Genomic DNA, 18519 nt, shown 5'->3' on the forward strand with positions numbered 1-18519 from the left:
ATTTTACTTTTCTAAATGAGATTCACTTTTTGCATTCTTTTTTATAAAAGCGTTACTTTTTCACTTCTTTTACTCTCCTCTCCACGTTTATTTGCCAAATGGGAAACATTAGAAGGTTGAAATGCATTTTGTTTTTTTGTTTTTTTTCAACCCTTTCAAATTAAAAACCCTAAAGTTGGGTAGTTAAAAAAATTATGTGCAATATTACATCTCCTAACTATGCATTGGTTTTTGCAAAATGTTATTTGCATAAATTTTGAAATATCCCCTCACCTCTATTTTTGTAATTTTGTAATCTAAATTTTAATGTAATAAGAACAAGAAGTGATCACATTAATTAATTTTTAATTATCATGTTTATTTAATATTATACTTTATTATTCTTTAACTTTTTAAGTTATTATAATTTTTTAAATTATAATTATCATTATTTTTTATCATATTTTTCGAGTATCATTATATTTGTATTTGAAACATAAGATCTAAAATATTTTAATTTTCTAAAATAAATTAGAAGATTACAAATTATTTAATTACTGAATATTTAGTAAAAAATATTAACAAATATTCAGTTATTAATTCAATCATAAAAAATATTATTAACATTTTAACTATTAAATCAGCAACTGAATTTATATTATTAGCATACATCTTATACTAAATATGGTATAAAAAATTTAATAACAAAATATATTAATAATTATTTCTTATCAATATAAAAGAATAGTAAAATACTACCTCTAATTTTATTTATACAAAATAAATGCAATTTTTTTTATCGTAATTATAATAAACATTTTTTAATTATTAATTTTTAATATTTTTAATTTGTTGCTTAACAAAAAAATATTTTTAATTTATTGAAAATTATGTCAACTAAGCACTCACTTATCTCTCATATGCAAGTTACTAACTTAGTTTTAATATGATGGTCATTTTTTAATAAATATCTGTATTGTGTAACTGTTGTTATTGATCTTGAAATAACAGAATATATCTGAAACTCATATTCTAATCATATTCTTCATCATAGAGCATATATTTGGTGAGTAATTGGTCTGCCTGTGCATTAAACACTTAAATTTCCCAGAAAAAGTGATGTTAGGAGAAATGGGTTATGGAATCAAGTTTAAGCATAGAGTTGGAGATTAATGTTCTCTCTCTGGTCCTTTTCTTCTTCTTTCTTCTCTCTTTACTGGTGAGTGGTGATCTTTGTGCTTTTTCCCATAATTCAAACACTTCTTTAACTCAAGTGTGTGGCTCTGTACTCATTCCGGTGTGTGGGGCTCTTCAAAGGTAGCTATTTCCTTCTGACCCCGCGCTCCCTGTCTTATACATCGTGATTCGTCACCAACCTAACCATGTTTCTCTCTCTTTTCAGTCTTGAGTTTCACACATACTTTTTTGTTAAGGGAAAAAAAATGTAGCCATACTCTGTTCATCCCACTTTTGGCTCAACCTGAATTTCTTCATTTATCCCAACTGTAAAAATTAATTGAAGATTTCTTATTTGTCTTCACTTTTTATATGCCAAAATATCTTAATTGGCAATTAAATACTAATATATTTCAAGAATAATATCATCTAAATAAATTTTCTTGGAAGATTTTATTTTTCTTAACATTTTTTTTTGACAAAATAGTAACCTATGTCTTTACATATTATTGTTGTTATTTAGAGGAAGAATTTTGTTGTTCATGAGAGATATTATTTGGCTCAACCATAATTGTTTTCTATATAAAAAAAAAATACATATGATAACAGACAAATATCATCATCATTATTATTATTATTATATATTTTTAAATTAAAAATATTTTTAAAAGTATTCTTAAAATTCTTTTAACTAAATTTTTAATGTTCTTTCATTGTAATCTTCTTATAAAATATTTTTATTCATTATTTTTATTAATATTTTAAGATATTAATTAATACATAAGACTTAAATATTTTATCATAAATATGACAAGAAATTAAACTTGGATTAGTATATTTAAGAAATATAATTATTTATTAATTATGATGTAACTTATTATTATTGGTTGTTAGTAACCATTGGTGCTAGAAACTCGTATTTTCATAACCTTGCTCAATACGACAGAACATATAGATAAAGCTATGTACCTAACAATCAATTAACACATCGTCAAAGGGAGAGGTTCACCAATCTTCTGCTTTCTTCTTTTCATATACTCTCTTCAACTTTCTGAGTTGAACTTCTTTATAATTTTAATACAATATAAACCCTACAGCCTAAGATACCTTTACTTCTCCTGAGAACACTTACTTGTTACTTCCAGCTTCAAAAACAAATTCACATATATACATACTCTTTTCAAATTTGTTGAGTGCATCTTGGATGATTTTTATAAGGCACTTCGTTTTGCATGGCTGTTGATGCAACATTTCCCTATATCACTTGCATGACCCTCTTCTTCTCTTTGCTCTTAGCCTTTCACTTTGCTATGGCTATCCCAGAACGAAGCTTCTCCACTTTAACTTCTATAAAAGATGGCGTAAAGAAAAGGGACACCATAATAGTTGCTTCAGCTAGAGAAGAAAGTACACAAAATTCCAAGACAAATATCACACCAAAAACTGCGAAAGATACCCATGTTCTTGATGATCTCTTGAAGGGTCCTAAAGGAGAAATCTCTCCAGCTCCACGGCCTCCATTTCAATGGCAAAACAAGATTTTCAATGCTAGTGAGCATGAAGTCCCAAGTGGTCCAAACCCCATTTCAAACAGGTAAATATTCAATATCAGGGTAGAATCCCCCACCCCAAAAAAAATTAAAAATTAGGATTAATATTACCAACTCAGAGGTTCGTGGTTTTCAGGTTTTATGTTGTCTTCACTATTATATATTATTGTTATTATTATTTTGTTTTTCATTTTTCTCCATTTGTTTAGAATTGATTTGAGTGCTAGGATTTAAAGCATGCAGTTTGATATCGGAGTGCAGTTTTGTTCATATTTTGTCATGAAACTGAACCACACGTGCCAATCATTTGAACATGAGGATATGTGTACATGAGAATCTATTTCTAGTCATCATTTTGTTCATATATGTATATATATTGTTGCTTCTTTTTAGAATAGTCATCATGATTTTTTCTTTACTCTCTTATATATATAGCTGGAGTGATCACCAGGATAAGAGAGTTATTTTTTATCATTCATTCGTGTATGATTATATAGTTTAAATTGAAAAATTTTACAATTTTAAAATAAAAACTAAACCTATTGAAGATAATTATGTTATTCTCATCTTCTCAGTTATGTATTTATTTTTACACCAATGCAGCCAAATTAATCCCCATTAGATCATCTGATCAGTTAGAGGCTAAATTAGGCTTGTCTTGCGATAAAAGGCTGAAATAACAAATTAATGGCATGCCTATACAAACTAAATAAAGTGACGCCACAATATGTAATTCTGTTGGTGAGATGTAAATTCTAACTTTCTCAAAGACATTGAAGAAATTTGATAAATGACTTATAAATGGAAATAGGAAATATTGAAGGAATCAAAATAAATACTCTCTATTCTTTTTTATAAGATTCCTTTGAAAGAATTTAACGGTCTTTAAAACAATATCCTTTTTAAAATTTTTGAAATATTTATTATTTCTTTAAATATTTATTTTTTAATAAATTTATTATTTTGTAACTTCTCATTTAATAATTAAAGTGATAATAGAATTTAACTTTAAGTAAAAATAAATTTAGAATGTGAGTAATATTTTAAAAAAAAATTAATGCATTAACATTTTTATGAAATTAGTTTCTGAGGGTGATTAAATCGGTTTCTTTGTTGTTTGAGATTTTGCCCGGTTTATTATAAAAACAAAAACATAATTTAATCTGTAAGATTCAATCAAAAGAATCTTATAAATCAAACCTGAAAAATTACTGTTTTTTTTTTTTAGAAATGTTAATTTAATAGGAAGCCATTGACATCTTATCTGGACAGGCAATCAAACCTCTCTTTGTTTTTGGTTCTAAGGATGTCTTATGTGGATGTAAACGGAAAATTGAGACACAAAAATGGAACCCTCAACACGTAACTGAAGTTCCTAACAAAAATAAGGAAAAATAAACTATAAAGTAACCCTCTACTGATCACAAAAGGGCATCCATCTACCAATTGGTAATGCTCCAATGGACATAATGATTCAAATTGTAACAAAGGTTAGGAGGGGTCTTTTGCTTACGACGAGGAGTTGCATATTGCACACAATAATGAAAGGAGAATTGGGGTTCAAAAAAGTATACAGAAACATCCCTCACATAGTTTTGCGTGAAAAAGTTACACGGATTTGGCCTTCAAAGCAGTGTTTGAAGGGTCAATATCCTTCATCCTCCATTACCCAAAATATCCTCATCAATTTCTCTGCACTCCCATAGTATCCTTTGTCCCTTTCCTTTATAACTGAAACAAACCATTACAAGCTGATCCAATTTTCAAATGTATATAAATCTAGTGTCTCTTTCTTCTTGTTAGTACCCTCTTGTTTGTTTATCTTTCGAAATTACCAAACTGTTTTGGACTAATTATTGGGTCCTTTTTCTTTGCTTTGCTTGTTTAGATATTTGTGGCCGATTTGATCATGATTTCAAATTTTGGGATATATGTACCAAGATTCCATAGTGTTAATCATAATAAATTATCTTTTAGCATTTTATGGAATGAAAAACATTCACATTCCAAACATTATGATAAAGTACCATTTACTAAATTCATTGTTAAATTTAATTGATGTACGCACACTCGAAGAAATTCAACATTTTTCACTGCTTCATGTCCCATCACATTTAAACTTTTGTTTTATCTTAAAATAATGAAACTGTGTAGGTTCATGTTAGGCAACCAAGCTAAAAGAGAGGTAGGTAGGCACTGAGACATGATTTTGCCTTCACTTTTGTTTTCAAGGGGTCTTGTCGCTTTAGTTAGTTACTTTAATTTGTTACCAAAGACTCAACTCAAAAGCTTTGTATGGCTACTTGGCTAGAGAATGTTTGTCAAACAGAAAGATATCAAAAGAACTGCTATAACCTGCTTTGACAAAAGCAATCAAAGTGCCTTGACAGCTTTCCTTTTCACGACTGTTTTCTTTGTTTGGCTATTTAGATTTCCTTTTTAATTATTCCTCATCTTCATTCAAGATTTATCTGTTCTCTTTTTCTTTTTTTCTTTTGGGTTCTGATTTCTTAAAAGGGTAAATTTTGGGATACGATTTAAATGTATATATATAATTACATCATGAAAGCATGTCAATCTCGTAAAATAATGTATTGAAAAACAAAGAAAGGTGAGAGGATGAGCATGCAGTTTGGAGTGGTTTATAAACTTCATGTTATTGGTTAAGACTTCATAAAATAAATTGATATTTTAAACTCCTCTACTATCAGCTTAATTTAGAATTTCATTCAAAAAAATCATCGTTTAAAGTCTCAAAATCAATAATGAAAGCCAATGATAATGTTGAGAATGATAGCGAGAAAAAAATGAAAGGGAAGAAGATTATCACATTTATTAATACACTAGTTCGTATAAATAAAATTAGATACCGATAACGTTAAGATGCTTGTTCATTGAATAAATTAAAGCGTAACACGTGTTAATTTCTCAAGAGAGAAATGTTTGTTTTTAGTGTTAAGAAAAAGAGATTATATTTTAAGTGTCTACTAAGAAAGAAAAATGTAATTTATCCTGTTTAAAACTAACTACGGACTATTAAAATAAGTTTGCAACTCAGCTTTTGCTTAGCCTATTTGAGCCTAGGTCTGTAACACTAATTTTTCAAATATTTTTAGTCTGTTGAACTCATTATGTAACTTAGACTAAATACTCTTCTTTTTCATTAATAAAATATATCTTTATCCTTTAAAAATTTGAAATATTGTTGGGTCCCTTAATTACCATGACTAATTCAAGTTCAATTTCTAGTTAAGTATTAAAAAAAAAAAAAAAACACTAGTGTAAGCCCAATATTTATTTATTTCTTTGTGCATGGGGTGATTAGAGTGGTGTGGCTAGTGCTGATTAGTTAGTACATGTAGTCATTATCCTAGTTTTATGGGGTGGTTGGAATAGTTGCTATTGAGTTCTGTGTGTGTAAAAAATTTTACACATTTTAATGGATACCAGAAAAAGGAGCTTAGCTCATTCCTTCTTTTATGTCTTCTTTGGAGGTGATCGAAAAAGTCACTCCTTTTCTATCTTCTTTTATGTCACTTTATTAAAAGATATAAAATTTACTTCAATGAACTCTTTGTTACAAGGATTTACTCTCTTACGGTTAGTTAAGAAATACTCAGTACTTTTTTTATTATTATCAATTTACTCTATTTTAGCTTGAAATAACAAGTATTTAGATTAAATTGAGGATCAAAGCAATTTTTTTTTAAAAAAAATATCTAACTTAAACATTGAAGGACAATATTCAGAATCTATTGACAACCAATATGAAGTCTCATGACTAATTTGAGTTTTACTCTTACTGTAATCGCTAACTTAACTTTAAAGTTGAAGTTGATTTAACCATGCAATGTTAGGGTTAATGTTGACAACAAAGTAAGTTTTTGTCTAATTCCCCTGATTACTAAAATCTATTCAAAGTTCCAACCAATTCAAAGTTAAGCGAAGCGTGATCCCTTATTTTTCTTCTTATTCACAAATGAATTAAAAATATTATTAAACAAAAGTAATGAAAAAAGGGGATAACTCCTATTTTCACAAATAAAATTTAATCTCACCCGAAAATATTTAGGAAAGACATCACAAGACAATAAAAGAAATGAAACAGTGCAATAGAGTATTTAGATTTCATTTTATTTTAGGGTTGCCACCTTATGTCTATACAAGCATATACAAGCAACGTCGATATTTATTTCACCTATTCAAAATAAAAATTAATATAAATAAACCAAAGTTTATGAAAGTTCTTAAAATATTTTTTTGTTTATTATTAATTTATATTTAAAAATAACATTATTATATTTTATTTAAATAAAATTGCAAAATTCATTCCTACACGCCACATTTAATCTCGCAGCACAACTACGGTACTGCCTGAGATTCAACCCATTTGTTTTTTTCAGTTATTCGTTAAAAAAATAAAAGCTTAAATAACCCGCTAATAATAAGAGCCAATTAACAGTACCACAGTTGACACTAGTACAACTATGGCTGACCAGCATCTGAAGATTCTCACAGTACAGGTACAAGGTCAACATAGTAACATAGGGGCAAAAACGCCATAACAACCACATTTTATTTTTTATATTTTTTGGTTTTCACCCCAACCTTTCATTGTGTGTAAATACTTCAACAGCAATATCTCTACAGAGAAATGGATCATCTCTACTATGTGTTAGTATCAACTCTAATCCTGTATGAAGCCTTTAAATAGGGAATTTCACTAAATATCTACAAGCTACCTAATCACCTCATGCCAAGATCAACCTGATAGTCCAGAAAGACCCATTTTCCATTACCATGGGGCGTTAGCAAGCAGACTATCACCTCAAAAAGGTTATATACCAGATATTGCGCGCATCTAGTCCATTGAGCATGGGCTCTTGAGGTATCCAAACTTGGTCATATAAAACATTATCTCCTAGGTGCAGCTACAGGTGCTATTGCTGCAGCCTGCAGGGCCATTCACTGTCATAACCAGTTCATATAAAATAGTCCTTGGTGTGATCCAAGCCATGCACCCAAAGAAGAGTCATGCTTGTATCTGTTTTCCTCCTCTGCTTTAAAACCTATACAGCCAAATAATACAGTTTAAAATTAGCAATCAGCTGACAATAAAAATATAGAATTTATAAATAGAAAGCAGAAAGATCAAAAGCATATTGTGCTCACCACTTTTATATGTTCTATAGCACACAGTGGAGAGAACTGAATCGGCGAACTTATCCTCAAAAAGCAGTTCACCAGACTTGATGCTCCACAAACGTAGCTTGCAATCCTCTCCACCTGAGATGGCAAAGTCAGAATTTTCAAACTCTAGGATGCTCAATAAAATAAAAATCACTGAAGTAACATCCACCTGACATAACAAATCTCTCAGCTGGATCAACACCAAGCTGTATGAAAGTATGAGAATTCACATGGCCTTCATAAGATTGAACAGCACCCCTATGGAGTAGTCGATGATCATAGAGCCTCATCTAAGGACAACAACAGATCATTTAGAAGTAATTTTTTTCATGATCTGCAGTCAGCAAAAAATGGTTTGTGTGTTTGCAATGCCTTTATTTTATATCAATCACCATATTATCTAGGGGATGCAAGACCTAGGGGGTAAAGTAAAGATAAATCACTCGAGAAAATAGAAATTCAATTGAAAAAGGATCTACTAAAATAGTTTCTCTTCAATTAAAATATTAGGAATAAATTCACCCAACTGCCAAATAATTAGGTTCTGCTGCAAATTATTAGCATTGTATGACATGTAAGAGAAGACACAAATGATATAGGTAATAATTTTCCTTATAGCATATACTAACCGATCCATCCATTGAGCTTGCCAAGAAGTACTGATCATCAAACTGAAGTGACACCAAACTAGTGTCAACACATGAAATAAATTACACGAAATAGTCAGTTGAAATCTATAATATTCCAATCAAGGAAGATGTAAGTCAACTAGACAACTAGTAGGGAAACGGCTGACTAACCAGGATATAGATGAAGGCATCCTAATGGTATGAGAAGGATATATGTCTCCAGTGAGCTGCAACAGGAGAGGGGTGTAAGCATATCAACAACAGATAAAGCTATAGTGTTACAACAATCACAAAAATACCATCAAAATGCAAGAAATAACAAGTTCCATCAAATCAGATATTTATACAGGGGGCCTAAACTCTGATTCACAAAAGACCCAAAAATCCACTAAAGGATGTTTAACAATAAATAAGGAATAAAAGCTAAATTTTTAAATAGGTAAATGGGAGCAGACTCTATTAAAACGTAAAATTCATTCAGTGTTTAAAGAACTTGTTTACAAAGATATAGTTTTAGTGACAGTAAATCAGGTGTAACTAGCTTAACAAGAGTTAGTTTTATTTTCTATAATATTTATTTCCTACCAAAATGTTTAATTTAGCTTAATGATGCCATTGCCACATGCAAAATGTTAACCAAGACAACGAAATTTGAATCAACTCCTCAAGTACTAAAAGTAGACAGCCAATTACAATTTTTCTTAAATTTCAGCTACAGTGAGAATATTAAAAGTAGGTGAAACTATAAGGATCCGTAAGCAAAGATCTATGATAAAACCCTACTTGAATCTGAAAAGATTAGCTGGTTTGACATTTATGCCACTGGTATGCAATATTAAACAAGAGCTACAAAATATATATTCAATGCAATTTATGTGGTTATATTGTGATTATTGTCAATAAACAACTTGGTGGAAGCACTGTTTAAGAAAACTTATCAAATCATAATGGTCTGTTGCCTCTGCAGTCAAATCTGGAAATAAGCTTTGAAAGTATTAGCAAGCCTACGTCACTTGGCACACATAGGGAACTCTTAGCTTTCACCTTCTTTCCTTATAATAGATATTCTAACAGTTTTTGCCCCATTATTTTAAAATCAAGGTTTACAATTGTTTACATATTCAAATCTCTTTACAATATTTTATTATGTTATGTTTTGCTTGTTCTTGACATCTGTCTCACTAACCTCTACTCAATTCTAATATCTGAATCAAAGAAAATACCTTGAACCATTCTTTATTAGAACCTCCAACTTTCTTATCTGAAGGTGTATAAGGTATTCGATGTGTAATAAGTCTACCAGAGAACCTTTCTCTTTTCTCACGAAAATCTACAGTGACAATTGCCCCATTTCTGAGCCCACATAAAATCACATTTCCCTGCAACAAGAAAAATATATTAACAATAATAACCTCATAACATGGACAAAAGATATGACATGATTTTGTGGGAAAAAAATGAAAACCTTAAAAGTGGCAGACACTAAGAAATACCACATTTCATGTGCATAAAAGAAGAAAAATTATAAAAATAGAAAAGGAATAAAATGTAAACGGGAGGATAAGATATTGTCTGGGACAAAGAAATTAAAAAAATAAATAAATAAGATCATCGGAGCAATAAAACTTGTCTCTCAGCACAAGTTAGGAATACCCTTTGAATAAAAGCAAAAGTTTTGCACCAAATAAAATCCATGAAAAAAATTCCATCTCTAAGGACAAAGAAGCATTGTGAAAACTACAAGCATGGATGCTTTGCAATACATTAATAAACTTCTAACGAATTCCCTCCTTTTCCTACCAAAACCACCTGTAACTAATTCATAAAAAGTTGCTCCAAACTGTTGAAAAATATTAGAGAGAGAAAATAATGGTTTGGTCCATTGGAAAAGATAGAGATTGGCAGCTAAGAGAGACTATGTAAAAAGATTGCCAACTTTAGTAAATCAAATGTGTCCCTAAAACAAATCCTGTTTAACCTGGGATCCCCAGAATCAAATGCTTCTTATCTCCATGTTCCTAACTAGATATATAACCCCCCAAAAAAATGCAAAACAAGTGGGACTCATCCTCCGTAAGCCTCTGAATATAAAGTTATTGTGGGACATCACCCTTTTTTGTTAAGATGGTATCTAATTGCTAAAAATGGATTCCTTTTCTCTATAACATCAAGCACAATATTTCACTTTCAACCTTATTGTAATGTCTTTCAAAATGAGTGATCAACAATTAAATAATTCCACCTTCATTTCCAATGTATCTAATAACAGTAGTGCAAGTGATTGATGATATAAGGAAAAGTACATATACCAGCAGCTATGTACACTAGATAAATTTTTTGTTCGTATTCATGAATTTGATAAATAATTTTACCATAACATTTTTCATTTGTGAAGACATGATGAACATTTCAGCTTTTCATCATTGTAATGATTTATTTGATTGAAAGAAAACTCCATGGGGAGTACTTTACTAGGAATACCATACCATTGTTTGAATAAAAAAGAGATAACTTACTGAATTAACAATCTGTTGTGCAAAAACATCACTTTTACAACGCAAAAACCATGATGTCATCCCAGTTTCTAGATCCACTGAAGCACCTCCCAGATTTGTACCTAATAATGATTAAGAACACAAATGAATATCTTGCAAAAGATTAGATAAAAAATTAACTGGGGAAAAATTCATAATTTCTAGAAGTTTGTTCTGATATTTCTCATGGAAGAGGGTTTAGATCACTACTGTCATTTTCATGAACTACCAAGACTTTTCGTTAATAAATCATTACCTATGCACAATTTTCAATATCTTAATCTGGTAATATATAGAAGCCAAATGCAGAAAAGAGACAGGAGCAACAGAAGCAAAACAGATCATTCACAACCATATTGACACAGGTTACTTACACTTGATTATTCCACGTAGCTAAATTTTAAAAGCCAAAAGTCAAACAGTGAAGAGATTTAACGGATTAAGTAGGTATTTTCTATAATAATGGGGTGAAAAGTGACAAAATATAATGAATCTGAACAGTGAACAGAAACAAACATAGTATCTCAATAATCCAGAATTCTTGTAAATTGTTGACAAAAATTTGGGTATATGTTACAGCCTAAAACTATTTATCCTTACAGCCGACGCAATTGGTAACAATCAAACTGAACTGGGTTGAAAGCTATATAGGGAAGTCCTAATAAGCGACCATGAGACATAACAAATTTCCAAGACCATGAGCTAATGCTAACTGTTAAGTACAAATTCCACACATGATGTCATGTGGTTGTATTTGAATTGAACATTATTTGCTATAAGCACATGCATCATAGCATGCATGCGCCTGTTTGAGTGTGGGTGCATGTGCATGTGTGTGTGTGTGTGTGTGTGAAAGAGAGAAAGAGAAGGAAGGAAGGAGCAGAGAGAGAATAACTTGCCTATTATAGCCCGATGATTATTATAATCATATTCTGCAGTCCAAAGTGTACACCTGAAAGAAGCAATTTCCTCTAGTCTGCTCCATGTGTTCAGTATATCTGGCCCAAGATCTAATGGTTCAACAAGACCAAGAGTATAAAGTGATCCACCAGATGTCTCCGATCCCAAAGTAGTGAATCTATTTTTCATGTTAAGACCTTTCACTACAAGGTCAATTTATCATAAATAAGTGCAATATAATGTATCAAACTTGCAATATTGTTGATGGAGTGGACTGAACAAGTAATTAAAATATAAACTAGAGCATATCACTTTATTATGAGAGAGAGGAGAGCTATTTGTAATCCATTGTCACAAGGATGATCAAAGATTAGAAGCTACATGAAGGTCATATGACTAAATGTTTTAATCTCAAGTCTTGACCATATATGACCCAATGTAAATATTTATATATCTATATAGCGCATACAGAGCAATGACAAAAAAACAACCAAAAAGAAAAAGGATACAATGCATGTCCAACTGTAGGACCATCATTCACAGCATGAGAAGTGCATTTTGGACCCAATCTTATACAAGAAATTCTGGAGGACATAAGCAGTGAAGCTCCATTAGGTCTGAAAACCGGCCCAGGCACCACATTATGCTCAATTGTTTTCTCTTTAACATAATTCTTCATACAATCAGGCATCCATTTTATCCCACCATCAAAATATTGTCCAAACCTTCCAACTTCAGAAAAACTGCGAATACCGAACTTCACAAGCAACAACTAGTAAATAGTAATCAACATTATACATCAAAGTTAACAAAAATCAATATTTTTTAGGTTCAAGTGCCCAGCTTGATCCAGTTAGTTTGCAGGACCATCAAAGTACTTATTAAGTATTGAGGTAAAATGATATCAGTTGTCCATTAGAGTACTAGGACAGTGTTGCAAATTAAGAGTAAAGCAAAAAGGAAAATCATATTGAATAATATAATGTCAAGGTCAAAAGATATGCACCAGTTGATTAAGATACACATATTGACTGTTAGTTGTACTATTAATATCGTAGATGATAAACATGCCTGTTACTCAGCTACGTATTTATCTTCAATATGTAATGAAGGGAGGATATCTAATTCCTCTTTCCCTATGATAATAACTCAGGATCTCTTATTAATTATTGAGCCAGGCTTTGTACTAATTGATCTAATTTGCAATTACAGACTTAATTCCTGCTTTCTGTTCAGACAGGTAGGTTTTTCCTTGGAAGGACTTAGCTAACATAATAAGCACAAATATTTTTGTGCAAGAATGCAAACAACTCACTCTTTCAAATACTTTCTATTATTAGTTAAAATTTATTGGGAGTCATGAATGAAGTAGTTCCCACTTCCTCTGAAATGAGGTTGACTCATAATAGTTTATGTTGGAAAGAATAAGAAAGAATGCTTAAGAAAGTGCATTGCTAGCACTCCTGTTTTGTGTTTTTGGATGAGCTTATTTATTTAGGTTTAGCTATCCATTACCCTATGGGCATTTTTAAGGAATCAATAAACAAAAAGATTTTATTGGAAATTATGGCAGGGATGCATTAGTAAACAGTAAATGTTACATTTTTCAATAAAAAAACATTTCAGTTTTAACCATTACTTACACGGCTAGCAAAACCTTATTATTTTATTTTATACATTGTGGTGAGATCATAAAATAATACAAAGATGGATTCACTTACATAAATAGTTAGAAACAAGTTATAAGACATGAGTACATGCATTTCACAATTCAATCGCAAAGGTTAGAGATTGCATCAAACGACCTCAATCGCCTTAAAGAAGGCAAGCAAGCACAACAGCAAATAGAAAATACACATGTACAAGTTACCTCAACGAGCCATTTATGCTGCCCGTCAATAAAACATCAGTTTCAGATTGACCCTCTAACGTCTGCACATCAACACGTAAATGTTCCAGAGCACTAATACCTATCTTATCAGTTCCCCGATATTTCCACACCTGCAAAATTAACCTCACATTACACTCAAAATTCGAAATGACAAAGAAAAACAATCGTGGAAGGAAATAATCAACAACACACTGTAGGTTTAGACGCTTGTATTTTCCGGAATTCCTCAGTGAAGCTACTCTTGCAATATCGAGAAGCAATGACATGATGACCATCTAACTCCCTAGCAAGAAGCAACTTAGAAGTGGTGTTTCTAAGCTTCCTACAACAACTCCTACTCCTTTCCTGTAACTATAATCAATCAAATTTAGAATTCCATTCCTAAAAATCCAATAGGTAAATACATTTAGGGTTTACAAATACTATACCTGATTGGAAGGGATTTGAGGTGACTTCAGGGGAGGGTTTTTAGTCTTAGAAGAAGAACCAGGAATTGGACCTTTGATGGGGAAATACCTGTTCTTCTCAGGGTCATAGTAGAACCCTGGAAGCTCTGTCACAAAGAACACAGTTAGTCCATTAGCGTTAATTAGTGATTAATTAATTAATTAAGAATTAGGATTAGGATAAATAAACAGAGGATTTTGAGGAATGCGATTGGAACAAATTGTTCCACCTCGTGCTTGCGGCATATCTGCGTCGCTTCGGAACCGGAGAGAACCACCTGAACAGCGTCCGGTTTGTTAGCGAGACACGGAAAAACGCAATGCTGAAAAGGTTTGAGGTTTGGGACTGAGAATAACGTCACCGATTTTATGCCATGCGGCGGAATAAGTTTCCAGTTCTCGATTCCATAGTTTGGCTTTTTACTTTAATTTTATAATCGATTTTCATCCAATCAAATTTTATTAAAATTTATAATATTTGATATTATTCTGTATTTTTTTAATACATTGAATCCTATTTTTATAAATATTTTATCATTTGTCATTGAATATATGTTAAAAAATACTTAATAGTAAATAAAATATTGTATCTATAACTATAGTTATAATCCATTTATCATTATATAGAACACATAATTATAATTAAAGTAAACTTAATGGATTCATAACTACTCGTTAATTTCTTTTTAGGTCACAGTTATTCTAAGCTGCCTTTCTTTTCACGTTGTTAATCGCTTTCAATAAGCAATTATAGAATTTGGGCTGCCTCTCCAGCAAAATAGAATTGATTAATAAAAAATTTAAATAAATCAACTAAGTATGTAATTGGTCAATCTTAACAATTAATAAAATAATTGATTAGTTAACAGCATGTAAAATGTGAAACAAACGATTGCGAGAGTATTTGAGAATAATGTCAATTATATAAAATTTAAAAATTAATATGATAATAATAAAAAAATAAATTAAAAATTAAAAATTAAAAAAATTCAAAAAAAAATTTATTAAAACAAGGAATAATACAATTCATTTTTTTAGTGGTCAAGGGTGTAGACAGATTGGCTTAGATGGGTAGGTATCTCAAAAATGGACAACCACATGGTACATTAAAATTTGGTCCATATAGCTAGAAATAGAACTAATACATTTATTCCTGTATCTGTGTCTAACATTGGCACATTGCTTCCTTCCAAAGATTCAACCTATAGAACATAATTGAGTTGTGCTCTTTAAGACTTGGATAGCTCTTAATTAGCATTATGCCACCACTATATGATAAAATTTTAATGGCAATTGAGTGCTTCTTTTTTATCTGAGTAATTCTCTGTATATAACTAGATATAGATAAATAAATCGATAATTAATTAGGTTTCTGTGTTTCGCTAATTGAGTATTAATGCATGCGGGGAAGAAAAATAAACAAACTGACTTGGACTAGGTGTGTGTGTCTCCTTTTAATTACTTTAATAGCTATTTAAATAACATTAAAAAAATAATGTTAACTACAAAAAAATTTATATAATTTTACTTGTTTAATTAATAATATTTATCTCTTTATTTTTTTAATTTTTAATAAAATTTAACTAATAATAAAATTATATTATTAGCATTTCTCTTCATTTAATTATGTTGTTCAAACATTTGAAATTTGAATATTGACTTTCGAAAGAGCTTGTGTCATGACTTTGAATTTGAAGCCATCGTGAAGATTAATTAATATATCAAATTCCGAAACTCTGTTCACTACATTATTACACACTATCACTTCACATTTTAGAGTCAGTTCTCCATAATCTCAAGCTAAAGCAATAATCAGCCATGGAGATCTTCCCCTTGTTCTCTTACTTTCTCCTTTTCCTCGTATCTCTTCTCACTTTGAATCATTTTTATCAAAGAAAAAAGTACAAAAACATTCCACCAGGTCCACCACCTCGTCCCATAATCGGAAACCTCAACCTCCTCGAACGCCCACTCCACCGCTTTTTCCATAAAATCTCCAAAAAACACGGCAACATATTTTCCCTTTGGTTCGGTTCCCGTCTCGCCATCATCGTTTCGTCACCGTCCGCATTCCAAGAATGCTTCACCAAAAACGACGTCGTTTTGGCAAACCGCGCACGCTCTCTCTCAGGAAAACACATCTTCTACAACTGCACCACCGTAGGGTCGTGCTCCTACGGCGAACACTGGCGCAACCTCCGTCGTATCATCTCCCTCGACGTTCTCTCAACTCAACGAATCCAGTCCTTCGCCCCAATCCGAAAGGACGAAACATATAGGCTAATACACCAGTTAGCGAAGCACTCGCGCGTGGAGTTTGCGCGAGTGGAACTAAGTTCCATGTTCCATGATATGACGTATAACAACATGATGAGGATGATATCGGGAAAGAGATATTTTGGTGAAGAGAGTGAGATGAAAGATGTTGAAGAAGCGAGGGAATTCAGAGAGATGGTGGCTGAGTTGCTGCAATTCGCTGGGGTTTCTAATAAAGCCGATTATTTGCCATTTCTTAGATGGTTCGATTTTCAGAATTTGGAGAAGAGGTTGAAGAGTATTGGTGATAGATTTGATAGGTTTTTGAATGTTCTAATTGATGAGCAACGTAACAAGAAACAGAGAGAAAATGCGATGATAGATCATCTCCTAAATCTTCAAGAATCGCAGCCCCAAAATTACACCGATCACATCATCAAAGGACTTGCTCTGGTAATTATTTTATTTTGAGTATTGTTTAGGGTTTCATCTAACACACAACTTGAAATGAAATATATTAAGCATGTTACCGTAAAAGACTGTCATATACTAATAATTTAACATTATATTATCTTTTATTGGAATAATTTTTTAATAAAAATTAAAACTATTAGTACAAATATACAAACAAATATTTTTTAGTTAAAACTTTAATTATTAAATATTAACATGATGTATTATTGTCAGTATAAATCTTAAAAATATATCTATTTGTAATATTTAAAAAAAATATTTCAAAATAGACTTTTAAATAGTCATACAAGTGAAAAGAATAAATCATGTCTTGAAAATGACTCAAAGATTAGCCTTGGAATTCTAAACGTTGAAATCACCAATTGAAGTCTTCCAAAGCTTATCTTAATCCAACCTATTTCCACCACACGTTATGCACAACCGATCATTAAATAAACAAAGAGTTTTGTTCTCAATGTAGGCCATGCTCTTCGCGGGAACAGACTCATCAACAGTAACGTTAGAGTGGTCATTATCGAATTTATTGAACCACCCAGAGGTATTGATGAAGGCAAGAGATGAAATAGACACTCACATTGGACAAGATCGCTTGTTAAGTGAGTCAGATCTTCCAAAACTTCCTTACCTTAAGAAAATAATCCTTGAGACACTTAGGTTGTATCCCCCTGCACCCCTAGCAATACCACACCTGTCTTCAGAGGACATCACTGTTGGAGAATTCAACTTTCCACGAGACACAATAGTGATGGCTAACGTTTGGGCCATGCAAAGAGATCCCCTAGTGTGGAATGAAGCCACATGTTTTAAACCCGAGAGATTTGATGAAGAAGGAGTAGAGAAAAAGTTGTGCGCATTTGGAATGGGAAGAAGGGCTTGTCCCGGAGAAACTTTGGCTATGCAGAACGTTGGTTTGGCTTTGGGATTATTGATTCAATGCTTTGATTGGAAACGAGTAAGCGAGGAAGAGATTGATATGAGGGAGCAAAATTGGTTCACCTTGTCAAAGTTAACTCCATTGATGGCCATGTGTAAAGCTCGCCCTCTCGTCAGCAAGATTCATTTGGTGTAATGATGAATAATGTATTTAATTTGAGTCGTGTGTTGATCTGTCTATGCTCAAGTGTGTAGCATTAATTTCAGTATTTAATTAGTGCTATTCCAATAATATATGGATAATGTTTGTAACGTGCAATGGTGGATATATTATATTCATTTATAATTCACACACACATACACATACACATACCTATCAAATGAGTGTCAAGTGTTCATTTTTGGGTGATTCAATATAACTAGCAAGTTAGCAACTGTGATAGGACAATAATAAATTTGTGACAAAAATTAAATACGAAACTTAATAGAAGTAGCGCTATAATTCTGAGCTCATTTTGAAATTCTCTGTTTAAAAATAGTATATGTTCTGTAACTTCTGACAGACAAAAATTGTAACTTTTCTTCATTAAGTTTTTAATTATTTTTAAATATTTTTAAATT

At 31.3% G+C, this 18519-nt stretch overlaps 2 protein-coding genes across 4 annotated transcripts; one reads left to right on the top strand and one right to left on the bottom strand.

Moving 5' to 3' along the window:
* Nucleotides 1-7114: 7114 nt before the first annotated feature.
* On the bottom strand, nt 7115-14700 carry LOC113869982 (DDB1- and CUL4-associated factor 4). 3 transcript variants are annotated; one of them, XM_027506576.1, is made up of 13 exons: nt 14526-14700; nt 14278-14402; nt 14042-14194; nt 13829-13959; nt 12468-12701; nt 11958-12136; nt 11041-11141; nt 9748-9903; nt 8696-8751; nt 8525-8582; nt 8065-8185; nt 7878-7991; nt 7115-7774 (listed from the first exon to the last, which is right to left on the bottom strand). In XM_027506576.1, the coding sequence occupies exons 1-13, from the start codon at nt 14539-14541 to the stop codon at nt 7677-7679; spliced, it is 1542 nt and encodes a 513-aa protein (XP_027362377.1). In that variant the 5' UTR covers nt 14542-14700; the 3' UTR covers nt 7115-7676. The 3 variants fall into 3 exon arrangements, with proteins under 3 accessions (XP_027362377.1, XP_027362369.1, XP_027362384.1); XM_027506568.1 differs by having other exon boundaries at nt 14042-14200; nt 14526-14699; XM_027506583.1 differs by having other exon boundaries at nt 7149-7774; nt 7899-7991; nt 14042-14200; nt 14526-14669.
* A 1309-nt stretch (nt 14701-16009) lies between these two features.
* LOC113849543 (isoflavone 2'-hydroxylase-like) lies at nt 16010-18271 on the top strand. Its single transcript, XM_027479527.1, has 2 exons — nt 16010-17004; nt 17486-18271. Exons 1-2 carry the CDS (start codon nt 16114-16116, stop codon nt 18092-18094), a joined length of 1500 nt encoding a protein of 499 aa, XP_027335328.1. The 5' UTR covers nt 16010-16113; the 3' UTR covers nt 18095-18271.
* The last annotated feature ends 248 nt before the right edge of the window (nt 18272-18519 follow it).

Source organism: Abrus precatorius, unplaced genomic scaffold (assembly GCF_003935025.1).
Source record: "Abrus precatorius isolate BTA unplaced genomic scaffold, Abrus_2018 Scaffold10, whole genome shotgun sequence".
Lineage (NCBI taxonomy): Eukaryota > Viridiplantae > Streptophyta > Magnoliopsida > Fabales > Fabaceae > Abrus > Abrus precatorius.

Bases quoted from the DNA above. Each gene is read 5' to 3' on its own strand.
- LOC113869982 (XM_027506568.1), bottom strand. The intron at 13,960-14,041 runs GTGTGTTGTTGA...TTAATTTTGCAG, and splicing joins TACAAGCGTCTAAACCTACA to GTGTGGAAATATCGGGGAAC. The intron at 12,137-12,467 runs GTATCCTTTTTC...CATGAAAAATAG, and splicing joins CCTACAGTTGGACATGCATT to ATTCACTACTTTGGGATCGG.
- LOC113849543 (XM_027479527.1), top strand. From the start codon at position 16,114: ATGGAGATCTTCCCCTTGTTCTCTTACTTTCTCCTTTTCCTCGTATCT. The intron at 17,005-17,485 runs GTAATTATTTTA...TTCTCAATGTAG, and splicing joins TCATCAAAGGACTTGCTCTG to GCCATGCTCTTCGCGGGAAC.